Genomic DNA, 22,164 nt, shown 5'->3' with positions numbered 1-22,164 from the left:
ACAGTTCATCTATTTTGCCTTGGCTCACAGTGAACAATTGGGAGAAAGGACTATTGAGACTCCAAGCTCAAGTTCAAGTTCTTAGTTTCTGCAGACTTGAACAGTTCAAAAGGCAAAGGGGTGATGAAAAGTTCTATGTAGGATAATTATGGGACTCAGAGAGAGAGGGTGCTTTAGTGGTTTAGCTGCAGCAGGAAAAATGATGCATTAGGAAAGAAGAATGCAGCGACTGTCAGTAATGATAAGGGAGGCAAAGGAAAAGTGATGTGAGTGTTGGAAATTTAGATGTCACTGAGGAAGCACAGAGCCTTAGAATTTTTCATTCAGTTGAAATGCATAAAATGTGTAATGTGTATTATACATTGAGAGTTAAGAGTATGGAGGCAAATGGATCACGTGAGAAATTGGAGAGATAGCTCAAAGAACCGAGAAAATGAATTTAACGCTAGTAGACGATTTCATCCAAGCACTGCATGGCCCATTAAAAACGACTAGGAATGGCCTCTCTTCCTTACGCTGGGAATAGCCCTCGAGCTCCACCAGATTTCACCAGTGTCTCCAAATCCCCCACCTCCCACCAATCAAATCTAACAAAAGAGAAAAATAAAACGGTTGAAATCCTGCTAGTAAATAACTCTTATTTCAGTCAGGGCCTCAGAAAATAAAGCAAATACTGAAAAAATGAGTAATAAGTGACAATAAGCAGGTAAACCTGTGCATGGTTAGAACTTGCAAGTCTGTGTAGTATGGGTGATAGAAGAATGGAAAACCAGGTGACAGTGTCCTCAGGTGGTTAGTAGACCTTTTTTGGAAGGACAAATTTGAACCGAATCTATCAGAGGAAGGGAGTGCAGCATGGGAAGAGTCAGGGAGATGAAAAATGCACAAGAGCGGGAGGAACAAAGCGTGCCTTGGAACATCTCTGTTGCACTCCCAGAAGAGAGATGGATACTTTCCCCCTACTTTTTATTGTCTCTTCTCTTCTTCAAGAAAAACATTTCTTCTTTTGTATCTTTTTTCATATCTCATTTGAAACAATATGTATTAGAAAATGTCTGGGTGGTTCCTAACTGAAAACAGGAAAGACAAATTAGGAATCAGAAGAGAGCGATTTTAAACTCATCTCAAATTCAAGCAATTAAACAAAATTCAATGAAATCTGTTTTGATTGTTCAATTGCATAGAGAATGTCTGACAGCAGAAATGAAAAACAGATTTGACAGACACCACACGAAGTCTTATCTTGAATAATTTCTGAGTGGTATAGAAAAAAGGTATATGATGTAATTCTGTAGTATTTGATATATATCATCTTCCACCAAAATAATTTACAAAAATTCCAGTGTGGACAGTTGGGAAATATAAAAGCTTTACCTATTGATCATTCTTTTCCTATCGGAGAAGATAAGATGGGAAGATTTGGAAAAAAAAAGTTCTGTGATCTCGTTAGAGCCAATTTGGACACTTGAAATTAACCTACCAGATGGACTATTTCTGATGTGTTCACACTTACTGCCCAGATTTCTTAAAATCTCTCCTTATATCTGTAGCTATTTCAGTAACATTTTTCCATTGTGCACTGGAATTAGCAATGCCACTACAAGTTCATGTTAAGAATGGCATAATATCCATTATATAAATATCATGTAATTATAAACATGTACCTATAAATGTTTGGGGGTTACACCCAGCACTATTCAAGGCTCACTCCTGGCCCTGTGCTCAGAAATTGCTCCTGGTGGTGTTCAGATGGCCATATTTGGTGCTGGGACTTGAACTGGGGTACTCCCTATGCAAAGCAAGCATCTTATCCACTGTACTATCTCTCTGGCCCATATATATTTGTTTCATAAACCGAGTCTTGAGCTCAGCACGAAGGTGTAACTTACATTTGGATTCATTTTGGAGGACATTGAATGTTACCAGCAAATGATGACTTGTAGTGATTCAAATTTAATTTTAGAAAGAAGAATTCTATTCTAGCTTGTTTTAGTGCTTCAGTTTGCTCCCAAAAGGAAGTCATGTTTTCTTATTTTATTTCACATGGGGGCTGGAGCGATAGCACAGTGGTAGGGCATTCGCCTTACACAGCCGACCTGTGCTCAATTCTTCCACCCGTCTCGGAGAGCCCTGCAAGTTACTAAGAGTATTTCGCCCACGTGGCAGAGTCTGGCAAGCTACCCATGGTGTATTCGGTATGCCAAAAACAGCAACAACAAGTATCACAATCAGACGTTACTGGTGCCCGCTCGAGCAAATCAATGAGCAACAGGATGACAGTGACAGTGATTTCACATGGACTTGAGATCAAAGTAATAATTATGCTTGCATTCATAATGTATCCCAGGAAATTGGGTGGCTCTTTTTCCTTTTAATATTTGAACCACACCCAGGAGTGCTCAGGGTTTACTTCTGAATCTGTGCTCAGAGATCATTCCTGGTGGCTCAGGGACCATATGGAGTGTCAAGTATTGAACCCATGTGAACTATGTGGAAGGCAAACACCCTACCTGCTCTACTACCTCTCTGGCCACTGGACTCCTAGAAAATTGGAACCATTGAATAATGTTTCTCCATAAGTTTGTTCAAATGAGACATCTATAACAGAAATAAAAAGTATGTGAACAGAAAACCAACATTAACAGTATTTTAAATCATAAAACATCAGTCAATAAAAATATTTTTTAAATGTATACAGTTTTATAGCTTCCCATACTGGGAGAAAAACATAGTACAAATTTGTGTGGGTGCTACGTAGTATAAATTTATCAGTAACTTGGGGCTAGAGTGATAGCACAGCAGGTAGGGCGTTTGCCTTGCACGCGGCCAACCCAGGTTCGATCCCAGCATCCCGTACGGTCCCCTGAGCACCACCAGAAGTAATTCCTGAGTGCAGAGCCAGGAGTAACCCCTGTGCACTGCCAGTTGTGACCCAAAAAGCAAAAAAAAAAAAATTATCAGTAACTATCTCTCCCTTTCAATTTTATGTATTTCTTTTTTCCTGGAAGTGAAACAATTTGGTATATAGCATCAGGACAAATCTGAATAATTCATCTTGTTGCGTGCATATTCTTTCCGTTGGAGGCACTGAGATAAGAGATGCGAGAGAAATGAGATTTGCTGGAGAGGCTCCTTGTTCGCTCTAGCAGAGAAGCGGTGAAGTGTCCCACGGTCCTTTTTATTTACTATACTATGTACACACATCTAATGCATGCAGTACAAAGAAATCATTAATGGGGGAAAGGGTTGATGTCGGTTGATGTTGGTTGATCATCGAGGTTGATAGGGGTAGGAGAGACATCAAGACATCAAGGCTACGTTGTTCTGTCACGTCTGCAAGTTCAAGAACCACAGCCTCCAGAGAGGAATCCAAGGCCAAAGAGCTCAGCTCCTTGCACCTGTAGTGATAAGGGGATATGAGAGAATGTCTGTATTCCAAAACTGAGCTGGGTCAGGGATCTGTGAGAAAGGGAAGGTTGTGTCTATGTAATACGAAGAGCTAAAAGGCAGCCAAAGGAAGAGATGTTAACCCTTTCCAAACCAGTCCGACACACGAGTCATGGCTCACCCATTTTCACTGGGCCTGTGTTCCTGCCCGCTTGCGGGTCAGTCTCCACGGGCTTATCCTAACAGTTCTGGTTGGGCACCAACATCTGAGTAGTTTAACTTTTATTACAGCAATAGAAAATTAGCCTTTCATCCAAGCTCTTCACTCTCCATGAGCCTGCCCCATCTACTCTAGGAGTTTCTCTGAAGTACCATTATCTGACCTATGTATATAAATCACTTTGTCAAAGAAAATGCATTTTTTGATGAAAATTTTATATGTGTGAATAAAGCAATAAAAAATTCAGAGTTATATTAAAATAATATTAGGAACATCGAGATTATAAATATGAAATGCCACAGTGGAGACACTTTATTTTATTTCTCTTAGTATAAACCTATCACCCATGATTATTTTAAGATGGGGGATTACAGTTTATATTTATTTTGACTTACTGATCTCTAAGAACTATTGGATGTACAATTGATTCAATGTTATATGTTTATTATGATAAAATTAATAATTGTTGAGATAAAATTGAGTGTCCTCCTACTGTATATATATATTTTTCAGCTGCCAGCCCTAGCAAGCTCCTGGAGTACTTCTTTGCTTTCTTATTTCTCTGATTGATGCTCCAGTTTGACAAACCTTTTAAATATACCTAAAATAGTCTCCGATAGGGCTGGAGTGATAGCACAGCAGGTAGGGTGTTTGCCTTGCACGCAGTGGACCTGGGTTCAATTCCTCTGCCCTTCTCGAAGAGCCCAGCAAGCTATCAAGAGTATCTTGCCTGCATGGCAGAGCCTGGCAAGCTACCCATGGCATATTCCACATAGCAAAAACAGTAACAAGTCTCACGTTGGACACGTTACTGGTGCCTGCTCAAGAAAATTGATGAGCAACAGAATGACAGTGACAGTGACAACTAGCTGTAAAACACTGTACACAATGTCAGGATGACAGTGACAGTGATACAGTCTCCAATAAACTGATTATTCTATTTTTTGACAGTCTTTTAATACCAGTGATGAGAATGGTGTTAAAAGTGATGGTGATATGGACAATAGAAGTGATAGCAGTTATTAATTATCGAGTATTGACAATGCCCTATGCCTGCTTTACATGCATTATCTCTTGTGATCCTCACAGTAGCCTTATGAATTAGTTTTCATCCCTTCTATTTTGTTATAAAGATACTGCTGCACATTAAGGCTTAATCATTTTTCTAAGGTCACAATTAATAATAATAAATCATAGGAATTATTTCCAGCATCTGATGAGCACTCACATTCATTGAATCAGAAAATAGCATGACATTTATTACCACAATCACTCTATACATAACTCGGATGATAGTATTTTGCTATTACTTGTAAATGAGGAAGCCCAAAGCCAAGACTTAGAGATTGTGCTCCCCATTCAACTACTAAATTGGGTTTTGGAGAGTAAAAGTGTCAGTACAAATTTTTAGAATAAAAAGGATTTCCTCTAGGACCAGAGACATAGTATAAAGCAGGTAAAAGCTGACAAGATTCCATCCCTGACAGCATATATAGTCCCATAAATCCTCCCAAGAGTGACCCCTGAGCACAGAAATAGAAGTAAGCCCAGACTAACACCAAATGTGGCCCCAAACAACAACAACAATAAAAATAAATAAAAGATCTCCTCTAGTAAAGAAAGTGTCATATTTCTTGTCTTTTTAAAAAATTGGTTCAGTAAAAACCAATGACTTGCTTATGGTATGGCTTTACCTAGAAAAGAATGTAGAAAAAGGCCATACTATGAAAGAACGAGGCTCAGAGACATTGTAGCACAAGCATTATTTTAAAAAATAGGATAAAAAAGGAAACGCAAAGGGAAAAATTCCATGTTGTCTTTAAGTGATGACTTCAATGAAGATCATTATTTTCTATGAAACAGAAATAAACGTCACTGTCTTCCACACAATGAAAATTGAAGCATTACATAAGCAGTATTCAAAATTAATTCATCCTCTTAGAAAGTATTTAAATTCCTACAAGTCATTACTGTATAAGTTCACCACTTTGTTGAGTGAGCATTTATATTACTAGGTCTATGTTTTTGAAAAAATTAAAATACATATATTTATATGAGAAGAGGAAAAAGCTACAATTCAGAGAACAAATAATTGCCTACAACTTACATCCAAAATACCAGAAAGGTAGTAGAATGCAGGTTCAATCAGTAAATTAGGCTTGTTAAACAAGAACATTTTTTTCAGGTAAGTGAATTATAATATTTAAAATAATTGCATGTTAAACAAGAGTAGGATGGGGGAAAGGTTTTTAAGACTGAGGAAATATGGCAGCATGATTTTTTTTTTGTCTATACAGTAGTTGATCCATGTTTTGTCTCTGTAACTAGTTTAATCACACTGATACTGTTGAAACTTGAACAGCTTCAAGTTTTAATAAAGTATGTTCTGGCTTTGAGTATACTTAGAATTTTTTAAAATTTTGTTTTAGTTACTGTGATCTATGTTATGTTAGTGTTGGGTTTCATGCATTTATTTATCATTTATTTAGCTTTCTGGTCACATCTGGCTATGCTCAGAGGTTACTCCTGGTTCTACACTCAGGAATCACTCTTGGTGGTGCTCAGGGTACCATATGGGATGCTGGGAAGTCCCAGATTTCATGCATTTAGTGTTTCAACTCTATATCCTTAGAGCAGACTGTCCATTTCCCTCCATCATTGTCTGTGTCCACCACCACCACCACCATCACCATTTTTATTTCTCCCCTTTCGTCACTATCTCCCCACTGTAGTTAGTTCAGTTCTTAAATTCTGTTTCTCTGTTATTCCCTTACTATGCTCCTTTACATCACGCATATGGCACAGCTCATTCTGTAGCTCTCCATCTCCTAGCAAACTTCACTCGCAGCCAGATACTCTACAGTTCCATTCACTTAGTGGCAAATTGCATGACTTCATCTTTTCTTGTAGCTAATTAGCATTCTATTATGTATATGTACCATAGTTTCTTTATCCAGTCCTCTGTTTTGGGGTACTTGGGATGTTTTCAGATTTAAGTTATTGTGTACAGTGCTTCAGTGAATATGGGAACACAATGATCTTTTCTCAACATGCTTCTGAGCCTTTGGGCTAGATGACAAGAAGTGGAATTGCTGAGTCATATAGAAGCTCAGTTCTTAGTTTTTGAGAAGTGTGCATGTTGTTTCGCAAAAGGGCGATAAGCAATTATTTTCTCACAGTCTGTGGAGTGTCTTTTACTCGGGTCATCATTTATTTTTGCAGTTCAGAAATTTCACAATTTGATTCAATCCCATATGTTATCTTTGTTTCTGTTTTCTTGGCCAATAGCATTGAATTATTGAAGATGCCTCTAGAATCAGTGTCATGAAATCTGCCTATACTTTCCTTAATAAAATGTATGAATGCAGATCTGATAATAGGGTCTTTAATCTATTTGAATTGATTTTTGTGCATGATAGTCTTAAAAGGTTTTTAATTAAGTGAGATATGTAGGATTAATTTTGGTTTCTTATTTTATTTTTGTAGGATTTATTTTGAAACAGTTTAAGTTATAATTTTGAATATACTTTAAAAAGTAACTGTCAGGAAATGACAATCACTGAGAATTACATTTAAAAACCCTAATATTGATTTTCAGTGGTATTACATAAAGCCTAAGTACAGGCATTCTTCAAGGGCATTAGAAGTATGCAGATTGGAAAATTTTATTGCAGTGAATAGTCACAACCCATATGAAATTCCTCTCTGTCTCTTCTGTTCTTGCTATTAGTCTGCTCACCCACAGAACCAGACAAATTTATCATTTGACTTGGATGACTATTAAAGCATACACACCTCACATATAATTTTTTTGTTCAGTGTGTATGTGGGGAGGGGGAGCTGCTGGGGGTGGTGTTCTTATGAGCTTATAAACATTTAGTTGTGGTTCCATTCCCTTTCTAAGGCCAGTTCAGACAAGGGTCTCTAGGACAGGAGGAGCTATGAAATGAATGAGAGATAATATGAAAAATTGGTAGCATTTGGGATTGAATTAGTGACTTTCCAGACTTTCAGGATTTGTATGTTCCACGAGTACATTAAGTGCTTGCTGAGCATGCGCATGTGCAGGAAGGTCAATGATTTAATTAGGCTGTTGTAACGGCCTCCTTTCCTCTGTGTACTAATAAAATGTTCCTGCTGAGCAGTCCAGATGAAAATAAAAAACTGGGAAATTCACCTAGAGAAATGAGTCTGCATATTGAATAGACAGAATATGTTTAAATGTAAGGTTTATGGGTTCAAAAATAATAACAATCTAATGTATTACTTTTTTACCTTTTTTGGGTCACACCTGATGATGTTCAGAGGTTACTCTGGCTCTGCACTCAGGATTACTCCTGGCACTGCATGGGTGGACCTTATGCGATGCTGGGGATCAAACCCAGGTTAGCTGTGTACAAGGCAAATGCCCTGCCCACTATACTATCACTCCGGCCCCTCACAAACTAATTCTTGATTTCTATGAAAATAGGACTATGATTATAAAATGTTTCAGAAGTATTTTTAAAACAGTCAAGGCAGTTTAGTCTGAGATTTTGAAATTTGGATCTAGTACTCTTGCAATCACATTCTAATTATGTTGAATAGGACTTGTGGAAAAAATATAAATAGAATCACTATTCATAACAAAGTAACTTTGGAATATTATTTTTGCTTCACTTAAATATCTATTTTTAAATTTATGCATATGATTAGAATACTAGAATCCTCATTATATGTGAAACATCAAAGCTAAAGAGGGTGATATTGTGGTTGTGTTTCTGCTACTTGCTCATTTATATTGTTAAATGTTGTTAAAGTAAATGAATGTAATTTAATAAGAAAACAACAGTAACTATCATTTTTAGAAAGCAGAACACTGAATCCTAGTCCTAGGTTAATGCTGAGTTGATGTAAATATAATTCATTGCAGGACTAAATTGAAAATATCATGGAATAACTATTTTGTGAAAAACATAATTTACAAAGTTACAGTTGAAATTACTACTTTGTAGGACAATATTTATAATTTTTAATTTAGTTTAGACAAAAGCCACAACTGTTGATAGAATTCTAAAGTTTAAATTGATAACAAAGCTTCAATATTAAAATCAAGAGGTATAAAATCAATTTTTATGTGAAAAATGTTGTATCTGATCACAGGTTGTTAAGTCCTTGTCTAAGAATTCAGCTCTTTGTTGCTCTTGGTTGAGCTCACAGTGTTATTCTTTTAAACAAACAAACAAAAAAGAGTTGAGTTGAGTTGGCTTTTATGTTACTTTCCCATCAAATTTTGGTGCTCCTAATGGAATTTCAGTACTGAGAAATTAGAAGATGTACAGAGACTTCAGAATCTATGGTCTGGGCCAGTAGTTGACATGGTGGTGGCTATAGGAGGTGTCACCAATTAGTTCTGTATGACAATATTTTTTTTCGATAAAACAAACTGACTAGGTGGCTGGAATGATAGTACAGTGGATAGGGTACTTGCCTTGTACTCAGAGGACCCAAGTTCAATTTTTGGTACCATATATCGTGCTCTGAGTCCTACCAAGTGTATGTTCCTTGAGTGCAGAGTTAGAAGAAAGCCCTGAGGAACACCAGGCGTGGCCCCCCAAAACAAAACAAATAAAAAGCCACAAAACTTAATAAATGAAAACAATGGATGCAACTTTGAAAGACCTTAGGATTGGCTACAACAACTTTTAAAGAGCTGAGAGTACAGTGGGTAGGGCGCTTGTTTTGCACGTGACTGTCAATCCTAACACCTAGATCCCAACCATCTGATAAAGTCCATGCACCACCAGGAATAATTCCTGAGTGCAGAGCCAGGAGTAACTTATATGCATCATCGGGTGTGACCCAAAAGCAAACAAACAGAAAAATACTGAGGGTTGAAGCTAGAGAGAGAGTGTAAAGGTTCACTAGCATCCAGCTGTGACCATGATCCTGATTTTAATCCTTCCATTTCATAATCCTGAGCACAGAACTAGATGCAGTCACTGAGCATTACTGGGTATGCTTCTTCCCTGACCTCAACCACCAAAAGTATAGAACTTAGAGCAGTATCCAGAATATAGCCAGATCCATATTTTGATAGAATCATAGTAATTGGTGTTATGGTAATACAAATTTCTAAGAACAGGCAGCTCTCAACTTTGTCAAAATTTCCCAGTTGGACATGCTTTATTCATCTAATCATGTTTGTCAGTTTTTGTTAATCTAGAAAAAATATATATTTTATTTTCAGAAACCTGTTGTAAATTATATCTAACTTGGTTTCTCCCTACATAGTACCAGTCTTCATACAAAGTGCTTGAGTTTACCCAAGTACTTCAGTAATAGCCCTATCACCCCCAAACCCTAGGACCACCTGTGTGGTTTTGGTGGTCTCAGCATCGCCAGGCTTGAGCACGGAACCATTAGGCCCATAGCAACAGGCTGAGCTTTACAGGGAATGATCCCCAACGTCCCACCAGCACTCCTGCAGATGGCCCTTATGAAGAATTAAGGTGCTTGTATTTGGCTGTTTACTTTGATGTCAGTGAGACAGAGACAAGAGTAAAATTATTTTCAGCTTCTAAGAGCATGCAATTTATTTATGATTTTTTATGGTTTTGGTGACATGATTACAACAGCGTTAACTTTCATGATAGTATTGACAGAAAAATTACTGCATCTTAAATACTTTCCTAAGTGTCCCAGACCATCCACTCCTGCCTCTATGTTATCTCCAATCCACTGCTTCCTTCCTGCATTATTTCCTTGCTTCAAAACTGACACTACAATCAGAGGCTGGTTGAGTGCTTGTCTTACATGCTTCCAACATGAGTTCAAATCCTGGTATCCAATATGGTCATCTGAGCCCACTAGGAGTGAACCCTGAGACACAGAGCCAGGTTTCATCCTGGATGTGTCATTCCTTCCCCAATAAAAAATATTTTTCAATCAAAGGCCAAGGGTTTGATCTCATTTATTACTGTCAATACACTTTTTTTCCTTTTCTATATTTTGCAGATATGAGAGCATCACGTATTGTTCATCTTCTGCAAAATTATTTTAGTTAACATAATGCCTTATAATTTCATCCAAGTTGCAGCATATTACAAGATTCCATGCTTTCTTATAGTTGCACAATATTCCATTGTATTGTATATATGTACATTTCTATTTTTTTTTGTTTTAATTTTGTTTTGGGGTCACACCTGGCAATGCTGAGGGTTTACTCCTGGCTCAACATTCAGGAATAATTCATGGAGAGCTCAGGGGACAATATGGGTGCTGGAGATTGAACCCTGGTCAGCTGTGTACAAGACAAGCGCTTTCACTGCTCTACTATTACCCCAGCCCCTGTACCTTTATTTTGTACCTTTATTTTTTATTCATCTGTTGTCAAAAAGTTGTTTTTTGTATCCTGACTTTTGTGCTAAGTGCTGCAATGAATATTGGTATGTATATATTATATATTCAAGGGTATATATGCATATACATATATGTGTATATATACATATGTCTGTATATGTATGTATATATCCCTTTGAATTATTGTATTTTTTTGTTCTTAGGGTCAATAAGTGGAATTGCTCCATCATATGAAAACTCTATATTAACTTTTTAGAATTAATATACTGTTTTCCATAGAGGCTGATCAGACAACATTGCCACAAAAAGTGAATGAGTATCTTCTTTCACCACTCCCCTGCCCCCCAAATATTGGCTGTTTCTAGTCTTCTTTATATGTAACATTCTTACTGTCTGTGAGGTGATATCTCATTGTCATTGTCATTTGTTCTTCCCTGATTTCCTCTTTGGTAAAGGTCCGTTTACCTACTATCTCCATATTTTGGATGAGATTATTTGTTTTGTTGTTGCTGAGCTTTGTGGATGTTTGATATAACTTTGAGATCAGTCATTTATCTGATGTACCATGTGCAAATATTTTCTACTATTCAAGAAGTTATCTATTTTAGCCATAGTTTCCATTGACGGACATGCATTTTATTATGCAGAAAGAAAATTACAGAATCATATCGTATTTTTATTGTTTAGAATTCATAGTCTCCTTGGTTCTGAAAGTGAATTGCATGAATAAGACATGATCAAGAATATAGTGAACTTCGAAAATAATAAACACTGACTAAAATGTCACCTTGAAATGTTAAATGTTTCTGAGTAGCAAATAATCTTAAATTCATATTGAGAGTAGAATAATGAGTTTTCTTTGGTAACATTTCTGATAGAAATCAATTTTTTGGTCTCTCTGCTACCTGCATAATAACTGGTGATATGTATTCTCTCTAGCTCTTTGATTTGCCTTACATTTTTCTAAATAAAACAGAGTCGAATAGCCTTTACTAAGCCTTTATTAAGAAATAGTCCCTGCTAGCTAAATAGAGAGAACAGAAGGGAATGCCCTGCCACAGTGGCAAGGTGGGTTGGGGGGGAGATGGGATTGGGGAGGGTGGGAGGGATGCTGGGTTTACTGGTGGTGGAGAATGGGCACTGGTGAAGGGATGGGTTCCCGAACTTTGTATGAGGGAAGTATAAGCACAAAAGTGTATAAATCTGTAACTGTACCCTCACGGTGATTCACTAATTAAAAATAAATAAATTTAAAAAAAATAAAAAAAGAAATAGTCCCTGCTAAAAGCACAACCAAAATTTTCTGTAAATCACAAAAATCTGTATTGTCCAAGACCCATGTACCAATTTCTTGAAAGTTAGCAAGTATAATGAGTGGATTGGGGAGGGTTCTTCGGTTTGGTTTGGTTTGGTTTGAGAGGGCACACCTGGCTGTTCTCAGCACATATTCTTGGCTCTGTGACCAGGGGTCACTCTAAGCAGTGCTCAGGTAGCTATACATGGTGATGGGTGTTGTCTACATAAAAGGTTAGCCCCTTAACCCTTGTCACTGTAAATGTCACTGTCATCCCGTTATTTGTCGATTTACCTGAGCAGGCACCAGTAACATCTTTATTCCTCCCAGCCCTGAGATTTTAGCAGCCTCTCATCACCCATCTTTCCCTATGATTGGAAGATCTTTCAGGGGCAGGGGAATGAGACGTACTGTTACTGTTTTTGACACATCAAATACACCACGAGTAGCTTGCCAGGCTCTGCCATGTGGGTAGTATACTCTGGGTAGCTTGTCGGGCTCTCTGAGACATATATACAGATATATATAATATATACGTATTATATATATAAAATTCTCTATGATTTGTTGCCTGCTGTCTGAACTCCATCAAATATGGTGTGGTAATTATGGAAAACGGGTAGGAAGTGTCTTATGTCTTATAAGGTCCCAAAAGTGGCCTGAAGCTTGGAGGTTGTTGGGTAGTGGAGGCCAGCTGCAGGGACTGGGTCCCTTTGTGCAGGGAGGGTTCTCACCCACCCCACTCTGGGGCACCCCAAGTGAAAACAGCCTTGCGTGGAGTCTGGTGGCATGGTATTGGGGCCTCATTTTATACTGCCGTCTGGGAGGAGCAGCCGTTGAGAAAGAAAAAAAAGAATTTCAAAGAATAGAAATTCGAAGAATAGAAAAAGGAGGATTCAAGAAAGTAATCTTTGTGTGGCTAATGGCAGTAGTAGCTGCCATTACAGTTAGCCAACTACACCCTGAAGAGGGAGAACAAAAATCATAGACATTCTTTAATAGCAATTCCACATAGAGGTGATAGACTCCTTCTGGTAGTATCTGAAATCTGGGACTCCAAACTGAGTCCTTTTGTTTTGGTTTGTAGCAACCAAAGCATTGAATGTCCTCATCACTTCTACAGAGAATTAAGATCTGGCCACTTTCCAGACACTAAGATCTGGTCAACCTTGTCTGATCCCTTGAATCCTACAGGGTCAGCCCTACCAGAAGTGATCCTTGAGTACAGAACCAGGAGTAGAGTTTGAGCAATGCCATGTATGGTCAAAAACAAAAACAAAGAGTAAAAAGAAGATACAATGATTATCAGTAATACTTATCCATTGCAGGGACACTTAAATGTACAAAACAATTTTAACAGACATCAAGGGACACTTTTACATCAGCACAGTAGTTATGTGAATCTTAGTATTCCACTTGAAACAACAGATTCACTTTCTAAACAGAATTTTAAGGAAATAGTAACATCAAAAAAGTAACTGAAGAGGCTATATATATGTACATATATATAAAGAGAGAAAGCTATAGATGTAGATAGATATATACATTATATAAATTATTATATAGTATAATTCCTTTGTGAAACTAGGAAAGGAATTCTAGTTGGAGAGACAGATGGAATATGCAAATGTTAATCTAGGTTCATCAGATGTTGGTTGACTTTCTTTGAATTATTTTGAAATTGACAACACTGTAAAAACAATATCCTTGGAAAAGATTGTCTAAACATAGCTCTTGAAAATGTTAAACATAAAATGAACAATTTTTTTAGGCAATGCACTCTATGCATATGTTCTATTCATATAATTGGAAAAATATCATCCTGTTCAGGAGTATTCCCTTTAACTAGGACTCTTGACTATTGTCAAAAGAAGCACAAAACATGTCATGACCTAAGTGTCATATCTACACAGAAAAATCTAAATTCCATAATCTGATATTCAAAGACTATTTTCTAGTCTTATCTCCATTTCCCCTTCTACTTCTTTTACCACATCCTATGTGGGGGAGAAGTTAAGTTGTTCCAACTGGCTATGTATTTAAAACAAACAAAAAAATAAAACAATATTTGTTGGAAAGATTCAAGTTGGAACTCCTAAGCTTGTGAAATTTCTTTTAAAGAGAAGAAATTAATCTTGTTTCTCTACTTTTCCATTGTTTGTATAAATGTGCTAGTCTTCCTCATTAAGTTCCTTGAAACCAGACACTATGTCTTATATATCATTATGTTTCTTTCCTTTCTGTCATCTTTTTCAGTTCTACGTGTTATCAAAACTGAATCATATTATGTGAAATCATTAATTAATGCTTAGCAAGCAAAAACTCACATGCTTGATCTTATGAATAAAAGGTCACTGTCACTGTCATTGTCATCCCATTGCTCATCGATTTGCTCGAGCGGGCACCAGTAACGTCTCCATTGTGAGATTTGTTGTTACTGTTTTTGGAATATCGAATATGCCACGGGTTGCTTGCCAAACTCTGCCATGATGAATAAAAGGTAGACAGAATAAACAAAGTGACAGGAATCTACAAGAATCTTTATTCTCATTCTCAATGTCCTCAACAAATACCTTGAATTGTGTCTCTTGAGGAATTATTATACTTCAAAAGAAATTTCACAAACCTAGGAGACCCAACTTGAATCTTATCACTTCCATTCATTCGAGTTTGGAAATTAACTACCTGACTCCACCTCTTCCCCTTAGTCTCAATGTCTGAGCTCTTTTCATAATGCTTGGAACACAATAGGCTTTCCATTGTCTTAGCTCTTTAGACAATTTTGGAAAGCTTCTGATGGGCTTTCCAAAGTTTCACCTCTTTTCATAATGTGCAGCATACAATGGACTTTCTACCATGTTTCAATTTCCTAGAAACATAAAAGAGTAATTTCTAACTTTGTTTTGTTTAACTTTTAAAAGCATTTAGCCACTGTGATTTATAATTTTACTGTACTGACACCAATACAGTTTCATGAATACAACATTCCAATACCACATCCACACCAGTAAGTGTTTTCTTCCAACATTGTCTCAGGGTTCTCCCTCACACTCTCCTTCACTTCCATACCCCTTAACTCCTCAACCCTCCATCTCTCATTGCCATGTCAAGCTCAATTATGTAGACCAGATCTTTGAATCTGTTGTTTTTACCCTTTTGTTATTCCTCCACTTTTCTTCCTTATATCCCACATACGAGAAAGATAATTTGCTGTCTCTTCTTTGACAGACTTCACTTAGCATGATATCCTCTGTTCCATTCACATAGTGACAAATTACACATTTTTTTTTGCTTTTTGGGTCACACCTGGCAATGCACAGGTGTTACTCCTGGATCTGCACTCAGGAATCACCCCTGGTGGTGCTCAGAAGACCATATGGGATGCTGGGTATCAAACCCGTGTCAGCCGAGTGCAAGGCAAACACCCTACCTGCTGTGCTATTGCTCCAGCCCCAATTTTGTATTTTCTTATAGCTAAGGAGTATTCCTTTAAGTACCTATACCATAGTTTATTTATCCAGTCTTCTGTTTTGGAGAGTTGGATTGTCTCCAGATTTTGACTATAATGAATAGTACTGCAGTGAACATAGGAGCACAAATGTCTTTTGTGATTGGAGTTTTGGGCCCTTGGGGTAGATATTCAGTAATAGGATTTCTGGGACATAATGAAAGTTCAATTCTTAGATTTTTGAGAAATGTTAATATGTTTTTCAAAAAGCTTGAACTATTAGATATTCTTAGTAGCAATGGATGAGGAATCCTTTTTTTCCCCTACAGATATTTAGTCTTTTAAAATAAGAATCAAAGCTGGAATGGGTTTCAACCTTAGGGATAATTGTTATAATTTCTTTGTTTTGTTTTGGAGCCATATCTGGTGGTGCTTAGGGATAACTCCTGGCCCTGCATTAAGGAATTATGGTAGGATCAGGGGGTCCGTATGGGATGCCAAGTGTCGGACCCAGGTCAACTGCATTCAAGGCTAGTGTTTTACCCACTGGCTCTTGTATAAAACTTTCATACCAAAAATTACATGAATTTTGAGGGATAGAGACATAATCTTATATACTAATTGTATTCTCAAAATTCATATGTTAAAACCCAAATGCCAGTGTTTGGTAACAGTGCTCCAAGGATGTTACAAAGATAAACTGAAGCCATAAGGGTAAGAAATAATCCAGTAGGATTAGTGTTTTTTTTCTTTTTGGCTCACACCCAGCGATTCACAGGGGTTATTCCTGGCTCTGCACTCAGGTGCTCAGGGGACCATATGGGATGCTGGGAATCAAACCCAGGTAGGTCACGTGCAAGGCAAACGCCCTATCCTCTGTGCTATTGCTCCAGCCCCAGAGATTAGTAGTCTTAAATGAAGAGGTTCTGTTTCTCTTATAAAGTGCTTGAAAGAGGAATTATAGGACATGTAAACAAACAGCAAGGATATGGCTGTGTATAAACCAGAAGAGCACCCTTAGAAAACCCCAGCTATACCAAAACCCTGAAGTTGGAGTTCAGTCAGTCTCCAGATCTTTGAGAAAGTGAATTTTTTTCTGGTTTGAGTGACCTAGACCAAGGAGGCATTTTGTTATGACAGCTCAAGTGACTGTCACCATTTCATAGATCAGGAAGCAAATAGAAGTCAGGGGCATAATTGACATTTGAATCTCATTGTATCTGACTATAAAAGTTCACCCTTTGGATTTTCCACTAAGTTTTTTGAGTCAGAATATAATAAACAAATACATTTAGGGATGTGTGTGAATGTGTATATTCGAGAATATATGTATGTATTGCATTTTAAAAAACATTTGTTCGCATTTTTGCTTTTACAGGTTTAGCAGATATACACAGAATCAGTCAATTTTGTGCATTAGTGTTCATTATCACCTGATTTTTTTATTAGTTTATTTTTAATTAGTGAGTCAACGTGGGGGTACAGTTACAGATTTATACATTTTTGTGCTCATGTTTTCCCCATACAAAGTTCGATAACCCATCTCTTCACCAGTGCCCATTCTCCACCACCAGTAAACCCAACATCCCTCCCACCCTCCCCAGTCCCGTCTCCTCCCACCCCACCCTGCCACTATGGCAGGGAATTCCCTTTTGTTCTCTCTCTCTGATTAGGTGTTGTGGTTTGCAATAAAGGTGTTGAGTGGCCATTGTGTTCAGTCTCTAGTCTATATTCGGCCCGCATCACCCTTCCCCAACATGACCTCCGACCACATTTTACTTGGTGGTCCCTTCTCTGAGTTACCCAGAATGAGAGACCAGCCTCCAAGCCATGGAGACAACCTCCTGGTACTTATTTCTACTATTCTTGGGCGTTAGTCTTATAGTCTATATTCTATATTCCACAGATGAGTGCAATCTTTCTATGTCTGTCTCTCTCTTTCTGACTCATTTCACTTAGCATGATACTTTCCATGCTGATCCACTTATATGCAAACTTCATGACCTCATTTTTTCTAACAGCTGCATAGTATTCCATTGTATAGATGTACCAGAGTTTCTTCAACCAGTCATCTGTTCTAGGGCACTCGGGTTTTTTTCAGATTCTGGCTATTGTAAACAGTGCTGCTATGAACATATAAGTGCAGATGTCCTTTCAACTATACTTTTTGGCTTTTCTGGGATATATTCCCAGCAGTGGTATTGCTGGGTCAAATGGGAGATCAACCTCTAGTTTTTTGAGAATCGTCCATATTGTTTTCCAAAAGGGCTGAACTAGCCGGCATTTTCCCACCAGCAGTGTAGAAGGGTCCCTTTCTCCCCACATCCTCTCCAACAGCGGTTGCTTTTGTTCTTTTGGATGTGTGCTAGTCTCTGTGGTGTGAGGTGGTATCTCGTGGTTGTTTTGATCTGCATCTCTCTGATGATTAGTGATGTAGAGCACTTTTTCATGTGCCTTTTGGCCATTCATATCTCTTCCTTGGGAAAGTTTCTGTTCATTTCTTCGCCCCATTTTTGATGGGGTTGGATGTTTTCTTCTTGTAGAGTTCAACCAGTGCTTTATATACCATTGATATTAACCCCTTATCTGATGGGTATTGTGTAAATATCCTTTCCCATTCTGTAGATAGTCTTTGTATTCTGGTCACTGTATCTTTTGTGGTGCAGAAGCTTTTTAGTTTAATGTAGTCCCATTTGTTGATCTCTGTTTTTACTAGATTGCTTAGTTCTGTGTCATCTTTGAAGATACCTTTATCTTCAATATCGTGGAAGGTTTTGCCGACCTTGTTTTCAATGTACCTTATGGTTTGTGGTTTGATGTTGAGGTCTTTAATCCATTTTGATCTGACTTTTGTGCATGGTGTCAGGTCGAGTTTTAAGCCCATTTTTTTGCATGTGTTTGTCCAGTTGTGCCAGCACCATTTGTTAAAGAGGCTTTCCTTGCTCCACTTCACATCTCTTGCTCCTTTATCAAAGATTAGATGATCATACATTTGAGGTTGTGTGTGGGGATATTCCACCCTGTTCCATTGGTCTGCAGCTCTGCCTTTGTTCCAGTACCATGTTGTTTTAACTGTTACCGCTTTGTAGTAGAGTTTAAGGTTGGGGAGGGTGATGCCTCCCATCATCTTTTTCCCAAGAATTGTTTTAGCTATCCGTGGGCGTTTATTGTTCCATATAAATTTCAGGATTGCTTGCTCTGTTTCTTTGAAGAATGCCATGGTATCCCTATAGGGATCGCGTTAAATCTGTATAATGCTTTTGGGAGTATTGCCATTTTGACAATGTTTATTCTCCCTATCCATGAGCAGGGGATATGTTTCCATTTCCTCATGTCCTCTTGTATTTCATGGAGTAGCGTTTTATAGTTTTCTTTGTAGAGGTCCTTTACTTCTTTAGTTAAGCTGATTCCAAGGTATTTGATTTTCTGGGGCACAATTGTGAACGGGATTGCTTTTTTCATGTCCCTTTCCTCTGTCTCATTGTTTGCATATAGGAAGGCCATGGATTTTTGGGTATTGATTTTATAGCCTGCGACTTTACTGTACAGGTCAATTGTTTCTAAGAGTTTCTTACTAGAGCTTTTAGGTTTCTCTGGGTATAGCATCATATCGTCTGCGAATAGTGAGAGCTTGATTTCTTCCTTTCCGATCTGAATCCCCTTAATATCTTTTTCTTGCCTGATGGCTATTGCTAATACTTCCAATACTATATTAAAGAGAAGTGGTGAGAGTGGGCATCCTTGTCTTGTCCTCGATCTTAGAGGAAAAGCCCTTAGTTTTTCGCCATTGATGATAATGCTTGCCATAGGTTCGTGGTAGATGGCTTTGACTATCTTGAGAAAAGTTCCTCCAAAACCCATTTTGGTGAGAGTTTTTATCATGAATGGGTGTTGGATCTTGTCAAATGCTTTCTCTGCATCTATTGATATGATCATATGGTTTTTATCTTTACTTTTGTTGATGTCATTATCACCTGATTTTTTGTGTTCTAGATGGATGCTATTATTTGAGCTCTAAAAATTACAGTTCAGGTTGAAAACGAAACCAATTTTCCTGAAATTACAATGTTGAAAAATCTAAGATTCATTATTGTTATATTTGCTCTTATAAAACATATTAATATACAGTTCTGTGCCTAAAATTAATTGGCAGTGTCAAATTAAACTGCATTAAAATTAACATCCATTAATTAGATTAAAAATTCAGTGAGAATGACAGCTGCTAGTGCCTTTTACAGTTACTTTGTTTCTCTATTATCCATATGGCAGAAATCACATAATGCATTTTTCCCCCATTGAAGTAAACACTTGAGATTAGAAAAGGTTTGGCTTCGTGTGGTCAGGATTTGTACATTTTTCTTTTTTTGAGTAAAGTACTGTAAAAGCTGAATTATTCTTTCCCCCCTCTTTCACAGGTTTTCGCCAGCCATATTTTTATATCTGATAAGCATCGTTCCATCATTATGGCTTCTTGAAATGCACCATGAGACACAGGTACTTTCTTTTGAAAAATAGGAAAGTGAAGTATTCGGCAATAACCTCATACTAAATACAGTTTTGTCTGAGAGCACTGTTTTAAAAAAGAATTTGAGTATATTAAGAACTGACTATATAACAAGTCACCAGAAAAAGCAGTCACTTCATAGCTGTAAAAACAGTATAGTAGATTAAGCGCTTGTCTTGCTTGAGGCTGTGGCAGTTTCGGCCCTGATTTAACTCCCTGGCACCGTGTATAGTCCCCTGTACTACACCAGGGGTCACCCCTGAACATAGAACCAGTCGTATCCTTGAGCACTTCTCAGTATGTCCGTAATCCTCCCTCCCTAATTTAATTCATTATTTGATAAAATCAATACAAATAATACTTACATTTAAAAATGATTACATATTTAACAATTTATGTCTGAATTGTTGTTCCTAAGTTCCCCACTACCATAATGCACCAGAGGCAAAGTAGAGCTGTAACAATTTGATTTTAACCTCTGATGTTTCAATGTGTTTTTTGCATTGTTCTAAGAATGGGAAGAGTTCCTAAAATAGAATATAGGATTCTATTAAAAAAAAAAACAAAACAAAAAACCCTTTATAGGAATAGCAGCATTCAAAAAAGCAAAATCTATCCCATAGTATGAACTAAGATATGTAAATTTAACCATACATGGAAGGAGTATTTGAAATAGTCTGTCTTTAAAAAAAAATATATGACATTGCAGATTACAAAAAGTTCATGTGTTTCTTAAGTAAAATTCAAGTTTTACTCTAAATTTTACAAATAAGAGTAAAGGATAGAAATTATGGAATGCTTCGTAACTGGGAAACCGTTACTTTCCCAGTTACGAAGCATTAGGAGCACTGTATTAGGAGCACTGTAGTACTATAGCACTGTCATCCCATTGTTCATCGATTTGCTCGAGCGGGCACTAGTAAAGTCTCCATTGTGAGACTTGTTACTGTTTTTGGCATATCGAATATGCCATGGGTAGCTTGCCAGGCTCTGCCGTGCGGGCAGGACTCTTTCAGTAGCTTGCCTGGCTCCCAGAGGGACAGAGGAATAGAACTTGAGTCAGCTTCATGCAAGGCAAATGCCCTACCCGCTGTGCTATTGCTCTAGTCAACACTATGTAGAAAATAAGAAGTGGCTACTAATGAATTTAATTTATATAGAAAAAATACTTGTTTTTACGTGAATTGTTTTGTATTTGGGCTACCCTAGGTTCACTTTAGGTCAAAAGTGGTCAGTTGGGGAGATCCTTTCATTTCCAGATTGGATTTCTTATCTCCAAGATTCAATTGTAGATTTATATAATTCAGATAAACTTTAATTATGATATGATACAGTTTTAATCAGTTCACATATTTCACGCAAATTTTGTAAGAATTTCCCTCCATATCATTTCTTTTCCATAGTCATTTGAAAAGGAAGTTTCTCAAAGGTGTTTTGTGTATTTAATATATTTAATAAATGCTCCAGACATTGATCTATAATATTGTTGTTCCAAATTTAGGCAAATAAAGTAGTACAGTTTTGTGTACTATTTTAGAAGACATTCATGTCCATGTGCCTAAATTTGCTTGTGAAAAGCAATTTCCTTCCAAAAATCTCCTGCTTTAAAGATATTGAATCATAAAACCTTTGTATCAAAAGTGTTCTATAGCCATAATTTTGTTGACTCAAATGATTAGAGAACTGCTTCAATTTCTTTACTATGCAATACTTTAAGGAAATAAACTCTGATTTAAATAATTTTTCCCTTACAATCAATCAAATGGCATGGCTATCATCTACAATTGCAATTTATTTGCCCAAAAGCCTTTATAATATAGAGTTCCTAGTTTAATTGATTTACAGGTCTTATCCTATTACAATAAATATTACACAATCAAAATCTCTCTTCTTAATGAAATGATTTTAGAGACAATGCCTCTCTAAATTTTATACTACCAAAGAAAGTGTGCCTTTCAGCAATAGTGAAT

General features: G+C 37.2%; 1 protein-coding gene across 1 annotated transcript in view; it reads left to right on the top strand.

Annotated features, from left to right (window-relative positions):
• Window positions 1-22,164, top strand: part of TMEM26 (transmembrane protein 26) — a 43,960-nt gene that overhangs the window by 4,359 nt on the left and 17,437 nt on the right. The window contains exon 2 of the mRNA XM_004616530.2: window positions 20,106-20,184. Within this exon, the coding sequence (XP_004616587.2) occupies window positions 20,106-20,184 (79 nt within the window). The remainder of the gene's footprint in view (window positions 1-20,105; window positions 20,185-22,164) is intronic.

This window comes from Sorex araneus, chromosome 5 (assembly GCF_027595985.1).
Source record: "Sorex araneus isolate mSorAra2 chromosome 5, mSorAra2.pri, whole genome shotgun sequence".
In the NCBI taxonomy this organism is placed as follows: domain Eukaryota; kingdom Metazoa; phylum Chordata; class Mammalia; order Eulipotyphla; family Soricidae; genus Sorex; species Sorex araneus.
Note: the sequence above shows the minus strand (reverse complement) of the source record. Positions and strands in the feature narration are given on the sequence as shown.